This window comes from Lotus japonicus, chromosome 3 (assembly GCF_012489685.1).
Source record: "Lotus japonicus ecotype B-129 chromosome 3, LjGifu_v1.2".
NCBI lineage: Eukaryota > Viridiplantae > Streptophyta > Magnoliopsida > Fabales > Fabaceae > Lotus > Lotus japonicus.
In genome coordinates, this window is record NC_080043.1 from 80,235,919 (window position 1) to 80,252,415 (window position 16,497).

The 16,497-nt window shown below is 34.9% G+C and overlaps 1 protein-coding gene across 1 annotated transcript; it reads right to left on the reverse strand.

Annotated features, from left to right (window-relative positions):
* Positions 1 to 4,506: 4,506 nt before the first annotated feature.
* LOC130746316 (homeobox-leucine zipper protein ATHB-12-like) lies at positions 4,507 to 6,255 on the reverse strand. The gene is made up of 2 exons (XM_057598897.1): positions 5,670 to 6,255; positions 4,507 to 5,553 (listed from the first exon to the last, which is right to left on the reverse strand). Exons 1-2 carry the CDS (start codon positions 6,045 to 6,047, stop codon positions 5,191 to 5,193), a joined length of 741 nt encoding a protein of 246 aa, XP_057454880.1. The 5' UTR covers positions 6,048 to 6,255; the 3' UTR covers positions 4,507 to 5,190.
* Positions 6,256 to 16,497: the final 10,242 nt, after the last annotated feature.

Consider the following 16,497-nt stretch of genomic DNA (forward strand, 5'->3'; position numbering starts at 1 on the left):
GTATCTATCCAATATTTGACGATAAGGAACGCAATATTTGATGAAAAATCATACCATTTCAGAAAAAAGAGAGATCAATACCGTCCACGAAGATCAATTTTAATAGGCCCATTGAATGGGTGGCTACAATAACCTAGCGTAGGTATAATTGCCCTGCGTAGGTAGGCCGAATCATAAGCCCATGCTCTTCCAAATTCAATTCAAAAGGCAAAAGTAAAAATATTAGCCCAATCCCTTTAAATATGAATTGGGCCATTCATACGAACAATGATTCGATTCCTAGGATAATAGTAATTAATTCGAAAAAGCAATGGACCAGAAAAATTAACCAAGTAAAAGTTATTTTTGACGAGGTAAACGTGTTTAATATTTCAATCACTCAATAAAGTAGAGATTGACTAGCCTAGGGATTGCAATTTGACCCACAAGGTACTCGAAAAAATACTAGTTACGAGTAGGGTAAAAACTCACTATATGGGTGTGAAATTGGACATGAATAAAACACGTAAAAAAAAGTGAGTATGATACCTAACCGCCCCATACACGAACACATATTTATATATATTTTTTATAGTTGGATAAAGTATAAAATATTGTTACTAATATGTCGTAAACAATGTTCTATTATTTAGAATCATAATGCATGCTTCGTTCCGGATTGGTGTTGTCTTTCGTGTCTACTAATAAAATTATTGCATGTCATTTAAATGCGACTCATGTAAAATTATAATAGTCATATTTGTGGTTGTTTTAATTGAAATGACAAAATTTTATTGGTTAAACAAAGAATGATACACTAAACGAGGGTAGGATATATAAATCCATCTAATTGTATCATTGTTAAACCACTCTTAGTGTGTTTGATTCAGATTTTTCCTTTTAAAAAGTCACTTTTTGGTTAAAAAGTTATTTTTCTAACCTTTTGTTTATCTCTGCTTTTTAAAATATTTTTTTATCTAAAAAAATTGAAAACAAGTTATTTGAATAAGCTATTTTGATTACGAAACTAAAGACAAGAAAAGCAAAAAAAAAAGCTATTTTGATTAGCTTTTAGAAAAAAAAAATTTATAGATAGGAGAGGAAATTAAAAGTAATTTTTATTCGTGTAATAAAACATAAATCAACTTACACTTTTCATAATAATATCTTTATTTTTTGTTACATTTCATAAGAATATCTAAAAATATAGTATAATTTAGAGAGTTAATAATTATTCCTTTATAATTTTAAAAAAATTAACTCTAAATTAATATTTCTATAAACTCATGCTATACTAATTAAAGCACTTCAGATATCAACAAGTTTGAGTTATGATTTGTTAAATGATGCTAAGTTGGTTTTTTATACACTTAGCACAATTCTCATTGCATCATCTATTAAATATTACTAGTATAAAGTTTAATAAAATTAAGTTTTTAAAGTAAGTTGATTTTGAAAGTAATAAAAGTAACTTTTTTTTTTTTGTCTTGGCGAAGTTATCTCAAAGCCAGTAGCTGTGAGACTAATTATTTACCTAATGGTCAGCATACTTATGAACGACGGGGCGGACCATTATATATATATATTTACTTTCTTCCAATCATGGGCGGACCTACCACAGGGCTTGGTAGGTCCAATGCCCTGGCTCAAAGAAAAAAAAATGAAAATTTCTTTGGACTAGGTAGGTTTTTTTTGATCCAAAAAAAATAGAGAAAAGACAAATTTATAAGGAAAGACAAAGTTTAGGGACTTAATCATAAAATTTGCCTAGGCTTCCTAAAATTTCTAGTTTCGTCACTACTTCTAATCACCGAGTTACGATAAATATAACTTTAATATAGTTAAGTAAGTTTGATAAAAGTAACATTAATATATATATATATATATATATATATATATATATATATATAGTTTAGGGACTTAATCATAAAATTTGCCTAGGCTTCCTAAAATTTCTAGTTCCGTCACTACTTCCAATCACCGAGTTACGATAAATATAACTTTAATATAGTTAAGTAAGTTTGATAAAAGTAGCATTAATATATATATATATATATATATATATGTTTTTTTTTTTACTTTCTTCCAATCACCGAGAGTTACGATAAATATAACTTTAATATAGTTAAGTAAGTTTGATAAAAGTAACATTAATATAGTTAAATTACCCCATCCAAACACAGCAGCAGGCCCAGTCTGGCCTACTCTTTTTCGGTCCAAGCTCTGTTTGGGCCTACTCGGGCTACCACCTTGTTTGGTTGGGACAGCCCACGCAGTCCAGGGCTGATATTTATTTTTTGTCTACACACTTACTACTTGGTATGTCGACTAAAAACAGGATACAGTCTACAATATTTTTTTTGATTAAGCAGCTACAATATTTTGATACAACACATACTACTAAATTACTATAAATGATAGGCTGGTGATTATTTCTTCTTCTACAAGGCAAACACAGGATTATAGAGAAAAGCAAATTAACTCAGGGTGAAAGGAAATTATTAAGAGTATTAGTTTAACTGTAAACAAATGTACCAAAAAAAAGTTTAACTATAAACAAGAAACCTAAACAGTAAAAATTTTAAGTCAAATCTTGGGAGCGGCCGACTCACTTTGTGAATCTAACAGCAAACATGATGCTATAAAGCTTCTGTTATACACGACGCGGGTCAAAAGCACGGGACTTGAACGAATCTGTGACCATAAAGGTCATGAGAGTAACTTTACCGTTGTGCAAAACTCGCACTCTAAATGATAATTAGGTGAGGATACCAAAACTAACTTCTAGAAGTATTCTCTTGAGGATCTCTGTGCTTGCTAAAAATGTTGAGACAGGCAAGAGTTAAAACATCATATATAAATAAAGTGCTGCATAAGAAGATAACAGAACGACTTTCCATAAGTTCTCAACATCAGCCAACTGATATCACACTTCACTTCAGATAAACTAAACAAGGTACAAACTACAGGCTTCCATAAATTTACCAGAACAGGAATTTAAAAAAACTTGGATCATACAACATTTATTCTCTCTTTTAATAGTCCAGCGTCACGTGGTATGTTGAACCTTTAAAACCATTTATAAACGCAGCCAACCATGTGGAGAGAAAAAGTCTTATTCTCTTCGATGTCGACAAGTACAAAGACAAATTTCACTAACAATACTCAAGGCTTTGCTTATTAACTTCTGTTGATTTCATGCTATTTCTACTCTTCATAGAGAGAACCACAAAATTAAACTTCCTTTCCTCATATTTCTATAACGTGTTTAGAATATTTATAAAAAGTAAAGGATGTTTCTTGTACTAGGGGATGAATAATGGAGCTGGTCACTACTATATTCATAATATTTTGCTCTAGTATATGAGTTTTCTTCTTTCATTGTGTCTTCACTCTATGTTGAATGTTCAAAAGGCCTCTGAGCATCACACTAATTCTAGTTCAATTGGAGAATTAGTAGGAATTAGGAATTTGGGTGAGGATTTTTTTTTATAAGCGAATTTGTGAGAAGATCGATTAGGGTTGCCGTTTTCTTAGGAGTAAGAACGATACTTAATTATGTTTGCTCCATTTGAATTGAATTCATGGTTTTCGAATTATTCAATCTATTGATTGAGAGCTACCATTTTTATTTTTACTATTGATTTTGTGACTTTCGTTTTCATCCTTTTTTTCTAATGGGTTATGTGAGGTACAATTGCTCCTAGTACTTTGTTATTTAATATGGAGACAGTAGGACAACAATGTGGAATCGAGCAAACTAAAAGAGAAGGAGACGAAGGGAGAAGGCAGCTGCAGCCTGTGCTCAACAAGAGCAAGTATCTGTGCCAGAGCCAGTTCCAAAACCACTTGTGGAGGAGGAAAAAATGGATGAAGAAACCACAAAATAATCTAGTCCAACAACTACTATCTTACTTGAAGAAACCATCCAAATTTCTCTTGCGGAGGTTAAGGGAGGCAAAATCGACAAGTGCATCCCCCAGAGCAATACCAAAATACTCCATTGTCAAATTTGTCAACAGTGTCCGTCAATAAGAAAGATAAGTTTATGGGCAATGTGGTGTAAAATCCAATTTTGAAGAGGTTGTTTGTCAATAAACTCTTAGCACTGCCAATTTTATGAATGAGGCAAGTGCTATATTTAAGAGCCAAGAGATTATTGTACATGAGACTAGGAACTCTTTAAAACCAAGAGACATCAATTAAGATTTTGGAGCACCAAACTGGACAGGCAAACTAAGTGTTCGAATAATTTGGCCTTCCACAGAAATTTATGGAATTTGTGGTACAGCCATACATACACCTTTGCTATAAGATATTTTTCTTTAGCTAGTATTATCTAATATTGTGCTTCATGATGTTTTCAAAAAATCAAGTTTGTTTACTGATGTATATGTATATAATCCTGGTTAATGAGCATTTGCAACTTTCTAGGATCATATGAGGTGTGAATTTTCATATTTCCAAACAAAGCATTATGTGCATTAAAGAAGCAAATTCTTAAAAAGTAATTACTAAACTAATTGATTACCATTTACCAACTATGGATTATTTGTATTTCCAATGGGTGTGTATAGCTCTGATAGGTTAATCACATGCCAATTGTGAAGGATTCTTGATCTCTTTCATGCTCACCGTTTATTTTAGATTTTAGTTTACAATTTCTTGCCTCCTTGGCATCCTTATTTCTCTAGTATCCTATCTCCTTTTGGTGATGCAATTCTGCAGTTTTGGACTTTTGGTTTCATCTGAACTCAATGCAGTAGCACATTGCAATTCATTAGCAGAGTTTTGGTCATCACCTGAAGCCTAGAGATGGAACTCCTTTTGAAGAGACAAGAACAAGTAAACTCATTTCCTACAAACTAATGAGTGTGTACAGAAAATAAATGTCCCCTCTCCTATTTCCCTTCATCTTACCCTGCCACCTTCTTCAACAAGAGAATGGTTGTAACATCATATAATGCTTACATTCGCTGCAGTTGAATTTTCCTAAATTCACTTCAGTCAGGGCTCAATACTCAATAGTCGTCCGATTAACATTATATGGATAGATTTAAAACTCCGACATTAGATGTACTACTGATTTCTTTAAATATGAGTCGTCCGATTATGGTCAAACGGCTATGGAGCTCTAACCGTTATGAATTTAGGGGGAACTCAACTGTAGGAAATCCAAATTCGAAGCAATTTTGAATGTTATGTTTCATTTTAGGACCAGAAGTCCCACCATTGATAATCACTGCTTGAGTGGCCTAAGAAATCATTGGAGCCAAAACCGCCCCAATCTTCTGGTGATGTCAATGAGCCATCTGCTTGATCAGCAAAATTCAGAAGGCCATGTTCATCATCTTCCAGGCCAATGTACTCCACCTTAGTGCTGGTGTCATCATCTGAAAGAACACCAAGTACATGTTCTGATCTTTCCATTGATAGGCTTGGCTTCACTTCAGGCTCACATTTGATGGTTGCTCCATTTTCTGATTCACTGTCCATGCTGTTTGCTGCTTTACCTTGTGTAGAACTCTCACTTTTCTCTAATGGCGTTTTCATTAAATCACTCAGCTTCTGCAACTGTTGAATATCAAAATTACAATAAGAAACAATCTTCTAATACATAACTGTATGCTAAACTATGATCTTAACAACAAATTTGTATTGTAAATTGTAAGTACTATGTGATTGTTTACCTGTATTAGTAATGTTTGCTTCTCCTTCTTTAGTGCTTCATACTTGGAAGCCAAATTGTTGTAATTGGAGCTAAGCATGCTGTATTCTCGCTCAAGTTGCTTTGATTTCCACCTAGCTCTCTTGTTCTGAAACCAAATTGCAACCTGTCTTGGCTGCAATCCAAGCTCTCTTGCCAATTGCAACTTCTTTCTAGGTTCAAGCCTTGACTCTGACTCAAACATAGACTCCAATGATTTGATCTGTTCATCACTGAACCTTCTTGCGTTTTTGTTTCTCTTCTTTCTCATGGAAACTGGTTGAGTTGAGCTGCTAGTGGTGTAAGTTTCAGCATCTGCAGTTTCTTCAGCTGAGTAAGTATATTCCATAGTGTTCAACATCTTGTGAGGGATTCACAGTGAGACTTAAAGGGGGTATTTATAGGTGAAGTTGTTGGTGACAGAGGATTTGTTGTTTTGGAAGTGTGTGCCTTTGTGATATGCATGTATCAATTGGCCTTAGCTTATTGGAGTTTCCTATGATGGTGGTCAGAATGAAGTTCCCAATTGCTGGCTTTATATCCAAAACTCATTGGTCCTGTTAACATACATTGTTCTTCCACCTGTGCCTTGTGAATATTACCTATTCAACTTTTTTTGGTTAGCTTTTGAGATAAACATTGCCAATTGAGCCATGTTTGTTGGCTTGGCTTGTGTGGCTTGCTTCATGGTTCAATTGTAATTTACACACTATCTTACTGTGTGATCTCATCATGATCTTGATTATTTCAATTACTTAATCACAATTATAATGATTATATAGGTGAGAATGCAACATTTGATATTCATTTGGTCATTATCACTGTCATCATCCTTTGAACTTGAGGGTTTTGTCATGATAAGCTCTGTAGTTACATGAATCACGTTCTTCACTAAACTTTAGTTTGTGCTATTTTAACTAGGGGTGCACATAGGCCGGGTCAACCCAATAAATCCATCCAACCCAATCCGATCCAATGGTAAAAATGCAGGTTGGATTGGGCTAACGGGTCCACCGGATGAATTTTATTAGAATCCAATCATCTTTGGATCGGATATCAGATTTCATAATAATCCATCTAACCCAACCCGAAATTCAATCATGTAATAATAATATATTATTTAATATATATTTTTAATAATTTTAATTTTTACCTAACCTACTAATAGGGTATGTAATTTATGGAGACTTAGATCCTATTATTTGAGTGATTTTTAGGAGACTTGAAAACTAAGTTGTTTGTAATTACTTGTCATATTTAAAAACTTGAAGTACTTATTTAGTTATGTGTTGTTGTATAGATGTGTGTAGACGGTAGTTATTAACTAATGATGTAATCGCATGTTAGAGACTTGAAGTACTTGTTTTTTAATATTTTTCAATATTTCAGATTTATTTTTATCTTAATATAAAGATCCAATCAATCCATCCAAACCAACCCGAAGATTGTCGGATTGGGTTGGTTCGAGTTCGTAGGTGAAAATTCACAAAATTCAACCCAACCTAACCCAAATAATTATGATCGGTTCGGGTCCTGATTAGCCTGAAAATACATCGAACCCGACCCATGTGCAACCCTAGGTTTAACACCTAGTGGGAGGATATTTATCAATTTATTAATGTTATTGGTACCAGCTTTGTTCACTGTATATCAGGCAATTAGTAGTTTGTACTTTGTACATGATATATAAAGAGATGATGCAGAAATAGTATTTTACATTAAGAAATTGTGGTTCATTTTGTCAAGTTTTATTAATTACTTTACTGGCAGCTTCAGCAGAGCAAAACATGATTCATGTGTTGAATTTGCCTTCACTAACTTATGCTTTTGGTACTCGTGAGCTTATTAAACAATTAGTTTTGTTGAATTTGTTTGTTTCATTCAATTAGTTTTTAGCTTTCAGTTTCACTTAGCTTATAAATTTTCAACTCTTTAATTTTTTCAATTTTCAATTAACGTATTGGGTATGTGTTATCAAATATAGCCATAATTTAGAGTAAGTTTAGACACTGGCAACCACTAACCATTATTAATTGTGTTCCAGTGTCCACTTCTGCATCACACAAAGTGGTTGAGGCCGAGACATAACTCAGTCAGTCGACTTATAGCCATGTGGTTGAGGTCGAGACTCTGACAATCGACCTACAGCCATGTGGCTGAGACACAATTATGTATATGTGAACGAGCACTTGTGCAAAACCCAACATCAACACCCTCTGTGAGATCACAAAAAGATTCCTAGTAACTTCCCTCAATGTGTTGCCAGCTCAAATATTTTAGGGAAACTGACCTGTTGCCCAATGAAAAACATGGTGCTCGAGGACAAGGAAGAACTATTGTAGAGCACAAATCTTTATCTACCTGTAGGAAGGACGTTCGGCACAGAAGAACCAACCGCTAGCTAGCCACGAACCATGTTGCGCCTTGGAAACTGGACAACGATGACTGGACCAGTTACGGTCCAATCTTCGCCTACATAAAGGGACGCAAAATAAATTCAAGTACAAACATAATCATAACCCGAGGTTGTCTAAATAACTCATGATAAAAATTGGGTTAAATCACCCAAACTTAGTTGTTCAAATAATATTGTAACATGTGTTTTAAAAATTCCAACTCATTTAATTGTTATTTTTACTTTTTATTTTTATAGTATTCATTTTATTAAATAATGTATTTGCACAGTGAACCAATCAATTAGGATAATAACATTGAAATCCTTTTCCAAAAACAGAAAACCTCTAAATTGTAACCCCTTCGTCTACACTTGGGTCTTCTTTGTTCGCTATTCTCCTTGGCATCTTTGCAGTATGAATCATGTTTTTGCCATATGCGTGTAATTGGATGATGCTATGTTCATAATTTTTTTTTCTTTTTATTGAAGGTGGGTATAAAATCATGTTTTTATCGATCATCTGCTTATAATTAGGCGACCCTGTATTCAACCAAGGATCTCATTGCAGGTTCATACTTGACAACATGTCAACATTGATAACAAATTAACAATTGAACTCTGGTGCCCACTAGGGCGGACCAGTTTTTTTTTGGTCCACCGGTGCACCATGATTAAACACCGTTAGATCTGAGAATCTTGAAATATTCTTTTATTAGATGGTTAGGATTTGTTGGATAGCAAAAGGGCAAAAACATAAATTGACAACCCTAGAACTCTCCTCATCTTACTGGTTCTTCTTCTCCCAGCTCTGGCACATCCTTCTCCTAGCTCCGACGTTTCTTGCTCCATCGCCGGCCGTATGATCTTCAACCTCGCCGGCCGTATCACTACCTTCAACCTCGCCGGCGTTTCTGTCTCCAGCACCCTCTACCTTCCCACCTTCACCTCCATACCCTCTTTAATTTGCAACACTTCCGTCTTCCTATTACAAAACCCAGAAATAGAAACCAGAGAAGAAAAAATGAACATTCTTGGTTGAAAAACAAAGGCAATGCATTGAATAAGAAAGACGAAACTCAAAAACCCAGAAACAACAACAAGGGAGAAGAAAGATTGAATCTTTTTTAGTTAAAACCCATAAAAAATAGAGACATGACATGCATTGATCTGTGCTAGCAAAGAGAAGATGGAAGAAGAAAAAGAATCAGAAGAAAGGATGGAAGACAGATCTGTGATCTTTTGATTTTTGGCACTTTTGATTTTAACTTTTGAAGAGAAGAGGGTGATAGATTTGTGCTAGCTTTTGATTTTCTGGGTCTCATTTTTGAGTTTTCTCCCAACGACAGCCATGGTGGTTTTGATGGAACCCAAGTGAGAAGAGAGGAAGGGATGGGAGAGCAGCGGAGGAAGAGGGAGAAGCTTGTCATAGTCAAACACTTTACTTGACTTACCATGGTTTAACATGAAAGCAACAATCAATTCGTGGGATAAAGTCTGATGAAAAGAGTCTGTGTTTGAACAAAAAAAAAAAAAAGAGGGGCCTGTGTAAGGAGGGTGAAGAAAGTGGGAGGAAGAGGGAGAAAAAAGAATAAAGTCTAAATTACCCTTTGTGCAAAGTCAAATTTATCCCTGGTGCACCGGTGGACCAAAAATAAAATGGTCCACCCTAGTGGGCACCTTGAACTCTAACAATAAATGTTAGAGGATTAGAGTTGCAGTACCTTTTTTTTTTTGAGAAACCGAGTTACAGTACTTAAAAGCCATGAAGAAGACGAAGAAGAACCAAGGGATTATAATTTAGGGTTATCTTTTTTTTTGGGGGGAGGGGGAGGAGTTTTTATGATATTATCATAATTGATTGGTTGATTTTGTAAATAAATTATTTGAAAAGAATAACTAAATGAGTTGGAATTTATAAAAACACATGTTACAATATTATTGAAACAATTCATCAAGGGGTGATTTAACCCAAGTTTACCTAGGGTGATTTAAAGTGTCTTCATAAGTATCACTGGTGAAGAATCCACGAAGAATACCAACTAGAGAAAGAAATTCCAAAAAAAAATTAAATTTAAGAAAACAAACTAAAGCGCCAACATCAACAACAAAAAAGCACTTGGCTTATACTGTGCTGGGGTGATTGATGTTATTCATCTCATCATATTTATCTTAATAGTAATATAAAACACATCCTAGATGATCCAAGTTGACCAAAGTGAACTTACACAATTGAGATCAGGACCCTAGAGCTTAGGATAAGGATGTTAAATATACATCAAAATGTAAGTTAAAATAAAATGGATGGTGAGAGATGTAACTGCAATTTTTCCCCAACTCTAGGAAGAATCCAAATTCCACAAACAGCTGAAGCCGTGAACCTCATAAGCCGCTAGTTGAAGCCAACACATTGGCCCATGAGAACGATAGGGTTAGGTTAGGTCAGTGTCACCTACAGTAACAACACATCGTGCCCATCTTTCATTCTTCATTTCGAATATTTTCCTTTTGACAAAATAAAAAAAATAAAATAAAAATTCCCATTCATCTCATTATCAATTATCATTATTCAAAGTTCTCAATATTTTTAATATAATTAAAACATTTCCTGTCCAATCAAATCGGTTCCCAAGGGACACGAATTTTCACTAGTCAAGCATTAACCAATAAGATCAAGCCACATGCACCATGAAAAAACATAGTAACCCGTTACGTCGTCTTTTTCTTTGGAGTTTTTAGTTTTCTTCTGACTTCGTGGCAACACCAGCGGGGGTTGTACGTTCAAAGCAAAGGTTAAAATCTTCATGGCACGTGTCACTGTTCCATCCATTATCGTAGTGTGTTGAGACTCTGATTCGTACGAGACAAGATTTCTGCCGTACACGTGTCTTTATCCTTTTTCTCTCTTTGGTTTTCTCGACACGTAATTTGTTGCCTAAACAATTTTACAATACTTGTTTATTAAACTAAATTATTCTCACAATTCCGATACAGTACGGTGGTGTTTTGGGAACCGGCGAGAACACGGACAGACACCTCCTTAATTCAAGCTCCACTTTCCTAGTGGAGCAAAATTGGGAGTCTGTTGTTCTGAGAGTCGGAATAAACGACTCCTTCCCAGCCCGGACAACCCACTCACCTGACCGTCAAAACGCGACAGTCAAGCTTGGCCAGACGCAGACTATTTTGGGGGACGAAATAGACGACCACACTCCCCCGAATAGCCCACTCACCGACTAGCGCAACGAGACGACCAAGCTAACCCGGACACAAGAGGGTCGATTACATTATACATGGTTATTAACACTTGGGGATAGGTTGCGGGTCAAAGCCATCCCATCACTGACATTATGCCCCAGCACAAAAGGTTAGGAACGAGGCTCGAGATCTGGCCACTGATTCAGGCCCTTGGATTTCTGAGGACAGCAGGGAGACCTCAGAGAGATCTGACGGTGGGAAAACCTCCTAGGGCCAAGGCATTCATGACCTTGCCTGAAGCTACCCCAACTCCTTAATAAGCCAAGTATAAAAGGCTCCTCAACCGGAGCCACGGTAGGTTTTTCTAGTTCTACAATTAGAGATTTCTCAACCCTACTTCAAACACTAACTTATGCATGGGAGTGCCTTTGCAGGACTCCTTTCCAGGCTTGGTTTTGACGTTCGGATCTCTCACCTCATTGTTCCAGTTCAAGGCATCATCCAAGCTCTCTCCATTCTTCTCACTCCCTACCCCTTTTTGGGTAGTCTTGGTCGACTTCCCCCAAATAGATAGATATGCAATCAATATACATCTAATTATTTATAAAAAAAAATGTACATCGTAATTATAATTTTTAACCGTCAAAGATATTAATGACGGTTAAAAACCATCGAGTGTATATCATTTTCATATTTGTTAGCATCATTTCTGAATCATTTATCTCCATGTAAATTATAGTTTATTTTTAATCTGCAGATAGATTATATCCCAACTTTTTTCAGTTGAGATTAGCATGATGACTGGTAATGGCATTGCTTTTTGAAAATCTAGAAATCAAGCTTTTGGGGGATTTGGCCTCTCGGGGTGGTGATCTGGCTCCATATAATTAACCTGTTAACTAAAAATTAACACTTCACCTATTCAAATATATAATAATATATATCACTATTTTCGTATTGTAGGTGGTCACATGGAATAGAGATGACTAATTTGAATAGTTGATGTATGCATGAATTGATTAAACGTACATTGGATTAGTAGCTTCTAGATCCCTGATTCCCTTTCCCTTAACTAATTTCTTTTAATTTCCCCCATCTCATGTGATATGCATAAGAACCTAAGACACTTGGAATAGACATATTGGTTGGTTTAGGATATATGGATTATCATTGAGAGGTGCTTCCAATGAAGTAATGACATTTTTTATATCATTGAAAACGAACATTGTCTAATACTAGCCTAATTGTTCAAATAAGGAGAATGTCTTGATGTCATTTTATTCTTCTCCTATTGCTTTTACATTTCCAAGTCTCTGTCTAGTTCCTGTATATTTGGACAACAGGACAAGGTAAAATCATTAGTCACGAGCATGTATAATACGTGGCCAAAATTTTGTGAAATTTGGAGGTGTGTCTGGTACACTATTGGGATCAGATTTATCATTGCAAGGAAGGGATGTTAATTGTGTCGACTATGAGAAAAAGACTTTAGCGAATTGATACATGAATCAGGAGGTTTACTTGATGTAATTGTAATTATTATTGTATTAGTATTTAACGTTTGGCTGTATATCAAAAGGCAATTATATATAAAAAACAAAAAGATCAAATACAGTTAATGAATAACTTCACTTTTTAAATATTTAGTTGAGAGTTTGATCTCTGAATAATGTGTATGAAGAATAATTTGTTAAAAAAAACTTATTCACTTAATGTAATTTTCAAACCTCAAGGAAATTGATAAAAAATTAAGAAAATTAACTGTTTCTAAGTGGAAAATTGTAAGATGAAACTTCGTGAGTATTCTAATTAAGCAACTCTGACAGTACTAATTATAATGCTAATGCACTAAAGACAGAGTTCCTGCGTTGAAAATGACTTGTGTAATGAAGACATGTTACCTACCTATTTCAGATCTATACGGTACCAGCTAATATTGAAGAGCAATGTCATAAGAAAGCGCAATACTATACGTGAAAGAGAAAAGAAACACACATGCGGCCGGGTTGGTTGATGATTTGATTAAAGGGAAGAAATGTAGATAAGATAAACGAAAAACATGTGCCAACTGCATAAATTAAATTAAAGTACTAAACTAATTAGAATTCCAAATGGCTTCAAATCAATAATTTTATTAATTTTTGATTATATTTTTCAGTTTTTCCAAAATCTTATTAGAGAGATTCTTCCTTCAAACCGCTGTGAGGCATGAGGGTGTGAATAAATGTGAGGGTACGGTGGTGCGGTGAGAATTCACGGCAAGAGATGTACGTACAAAAGGGACTAAAATGCTTAATTCACGATGACCAATGATGAAAGGGATTTTGATGAAAAGAAGGTTCCTCCACTAACTATTATTAAATCTCTTTCAAGACTCAATCGTAGTATAGTATCGGGTTATGCAGCCTCCATAGAAATTGTGTTGCTACGTACTAATCTCACTAGTTAGATATTAGATGAGCAGTCAAAGATGATAATTATTTAAATGAGAAAAAACAATAAAGATAACATGATAGATGTGAAAGAAGAAAGCATACCTAGGAAGTGATTTCACTTGATCCACAACTTGTTCTCAACCATTATACTCTTACAAGATGGATTTTACATTCAAGATGTCTATAAGAGCTATTCACCTACTAATATCTTAGCTAGGTAAACCTACCCGTTGAAATCCTAGCGTTAATTCCGTAAGTTCTAGTAATCACAAAATGAGCATTATAATCTAAACCTACTCGATGAGACATACCTAAAGCTTTGTTCCTATCCCAAGAAGTTCATGTTCAGGTGGATGAAATCTAAGACTGTCACTCATAAGATCATTTTATCTCCTAGCTTGATAATCCTATCTTAGCGGTGAGTATCCCAATTGTCACTCGGTTCAGACCTCATTCTCAACTCATGATATTATTACCTAAAGGTTAATGTCTCTCATTGTCACAAGAAAACTTCAACCCTACCCAAATACAAACATTTCCTCGGATAACTAATGCAAAAGGTGGTTCCTCTCATTTACTTAACTCACACCAACTTTCTAATTGTCATGTAAGCCATAGAAATCATTGAAGGGGAAATTGATACATGAAACACAAAGAGAATTAACAAACCTAAGATATAAATGTCTCTCCCCTTTCTATGAACTAAGCATACAACAATCCATATCAATCTTCCAATATGTTTATGAATCATTGAAGCTCTTATAACACCAATCAACCAAAAGAAGCATTAAGCATGGAAAGGAACTCCAAACAAATAAACTCCATGATAATAATTGTATAGAAGTATATTGAACAAGAGTGAATCAAATTACATCACAAAAACAGCAACATCGAAATTGGTGACTATTTTATAGTGGATATGAGAAAGAAGAGTAATTTGATTTTGTAGGGTTGTTGTGCTATCAAAGAGACATTGAGCTGGTCTGTTTTAGCAATTTAGATGCTACTCAATTTTTGACAGTAACTAGTCTTTTTCCTTTACTGTTAGCCCCTTTGATGGCTTTTCTCTTGTAAGACTAATTGCAGCTTGTTTGTTGGCTGGGTTTTCTCTTTGTTTGTACCATCGGTTGGAGTACCCCTTATACTCCTAGTTATTCAATTCATTGACTTATAAAAAAAACATCACAGAAACAAAAACAACCTACATAGAAGGAAAAAGAGGAAAGATGAAGCCCAAGGTAGATTGGAGACATGGCCTTCCGGAGGAGCTGTCACCTTCCTCCATGATGCTCAAGCACCCACCTCTAAGGGCTCAACCTTCCTCTTCACCAAGCAAGCCTTTAAGCTCTAGAGAACCTCCTGATTAGGTGTAGAAAATGGTTCTAAGTTCCTTCCCCCATATCTCCTATAAGAAATGACAAAATCTCTATTTATAGAGTTTCCAACGACAATCCATGCATGTGCGTGACCTCCTACACGCACATGGGTGGCCAAAACGCCAAATTGATGCCATCAGAGCAGGTTCACCATGCAAGTGTGTGGCCTAGTGGCGCACATGCGTGGGTTATGTTAGGTTCAGCACGCATGTGCATAGCCTAGTGGAGCACATGCGTGGGCTTCAGATTTTTCTTCTTTTCTTCGTACAGTATTGCCACGCATGTGCATGCATGGCATCCATGGCACACATGCGTGGCTCATATGATTCTCCTTCAATTTTGTAATTCTCTCTTTTCCTAACATCATGGCTCTTAACTTAGCCTTCAATTATCATCATTGACCATAAAAAGCACCTGAAACCTGCAAAGAATCTCAACAAACAATCAATCCCCCAATGTAACTCATGGAAACACTCATTTAATCAGAATAATTATGCAGCCATCCATTCAATTCATGAAATAAAATTTCCAAAATATAATCAAGACTCATGATCTCTTCAGATTTTAACTCAAAACAGACCCAAGGAATTAACTCTAACCAAAACTAATAAAAAGATCAAATCAATAAACTAAAAAAACTCCTAATCTAATGCAAATGCAAAGATACACTAAAAGGGACTCAACTTGCTTAAAACTTAATAAATGACTCAAAAATAAAAATAAAAAGACAAGAAGGACTCGAAAAATATAGAATAAACCCCGAATCATCAACTAATATGACTTGTATTTAAGAGTAATCTGCAGAGCAATTCTTAGTAATATTGCATAGCGATCAAACCTGTATTTAGTAATTATTGGTCATGTGGTTATTTGGACTGACCATGGCGATAGTTAATCATCACTTCTAAAATAGCTTTTGAGGTATTATCTAACACAAATTTTTAGAGATTTTGTTGAGAAAAAATGTTGAGATAGTATAACTCCATGAACCAAGCAGATAAAACAGAAAGCCACTAAAGAAAATTATAAGACAGCTAAGAACTTGCTGTCAACAATGCTGAACCATATACATCTCAATAGTTCTTGTGCAAGTTAAATTTGGAACAGTCAATTAAGAAAACACCTCAGAAAAATGACCTTATTTAACCTTTTTATATGTTTTAATTAAGTATGAGTTAATTGCAAAAAAAGAGGTTTCTCGAAAAAATTATATTATTAGTCAATGCATCAATTTAAAAAACAAAATCCACAATAAAAGCACATTGCATAATGCTAAATTTTGGGGGCAGTGGAAGGGAAAACCATATATATAAAGAGCTTATCTGGAACCAGATTTTTTAATTTCTAGCTAACATCAGTAACATGGATGAACTGAGGTAATCTTGCCACTGATTGAATGTTAAGGATTTT

What these genes read in the sequence shown, in the direction of transcription:
- LOC130746316 (XM_057598897.1), bottom strand. Translation starts at nt 6,047, where the DNA reads ATGTTGAACACTATGGAATATACTTACTCAGCTGAAGAAACTGCAGAT. An exon ending in AGCAAACATTACTAATACAG is followed by an intron (nt 5,554 to 5,669) that starts GTAAACAATCAC and finishes GATATTCAACAG; the next exon opens with TTGCAGAAGCTGAGTGATTT.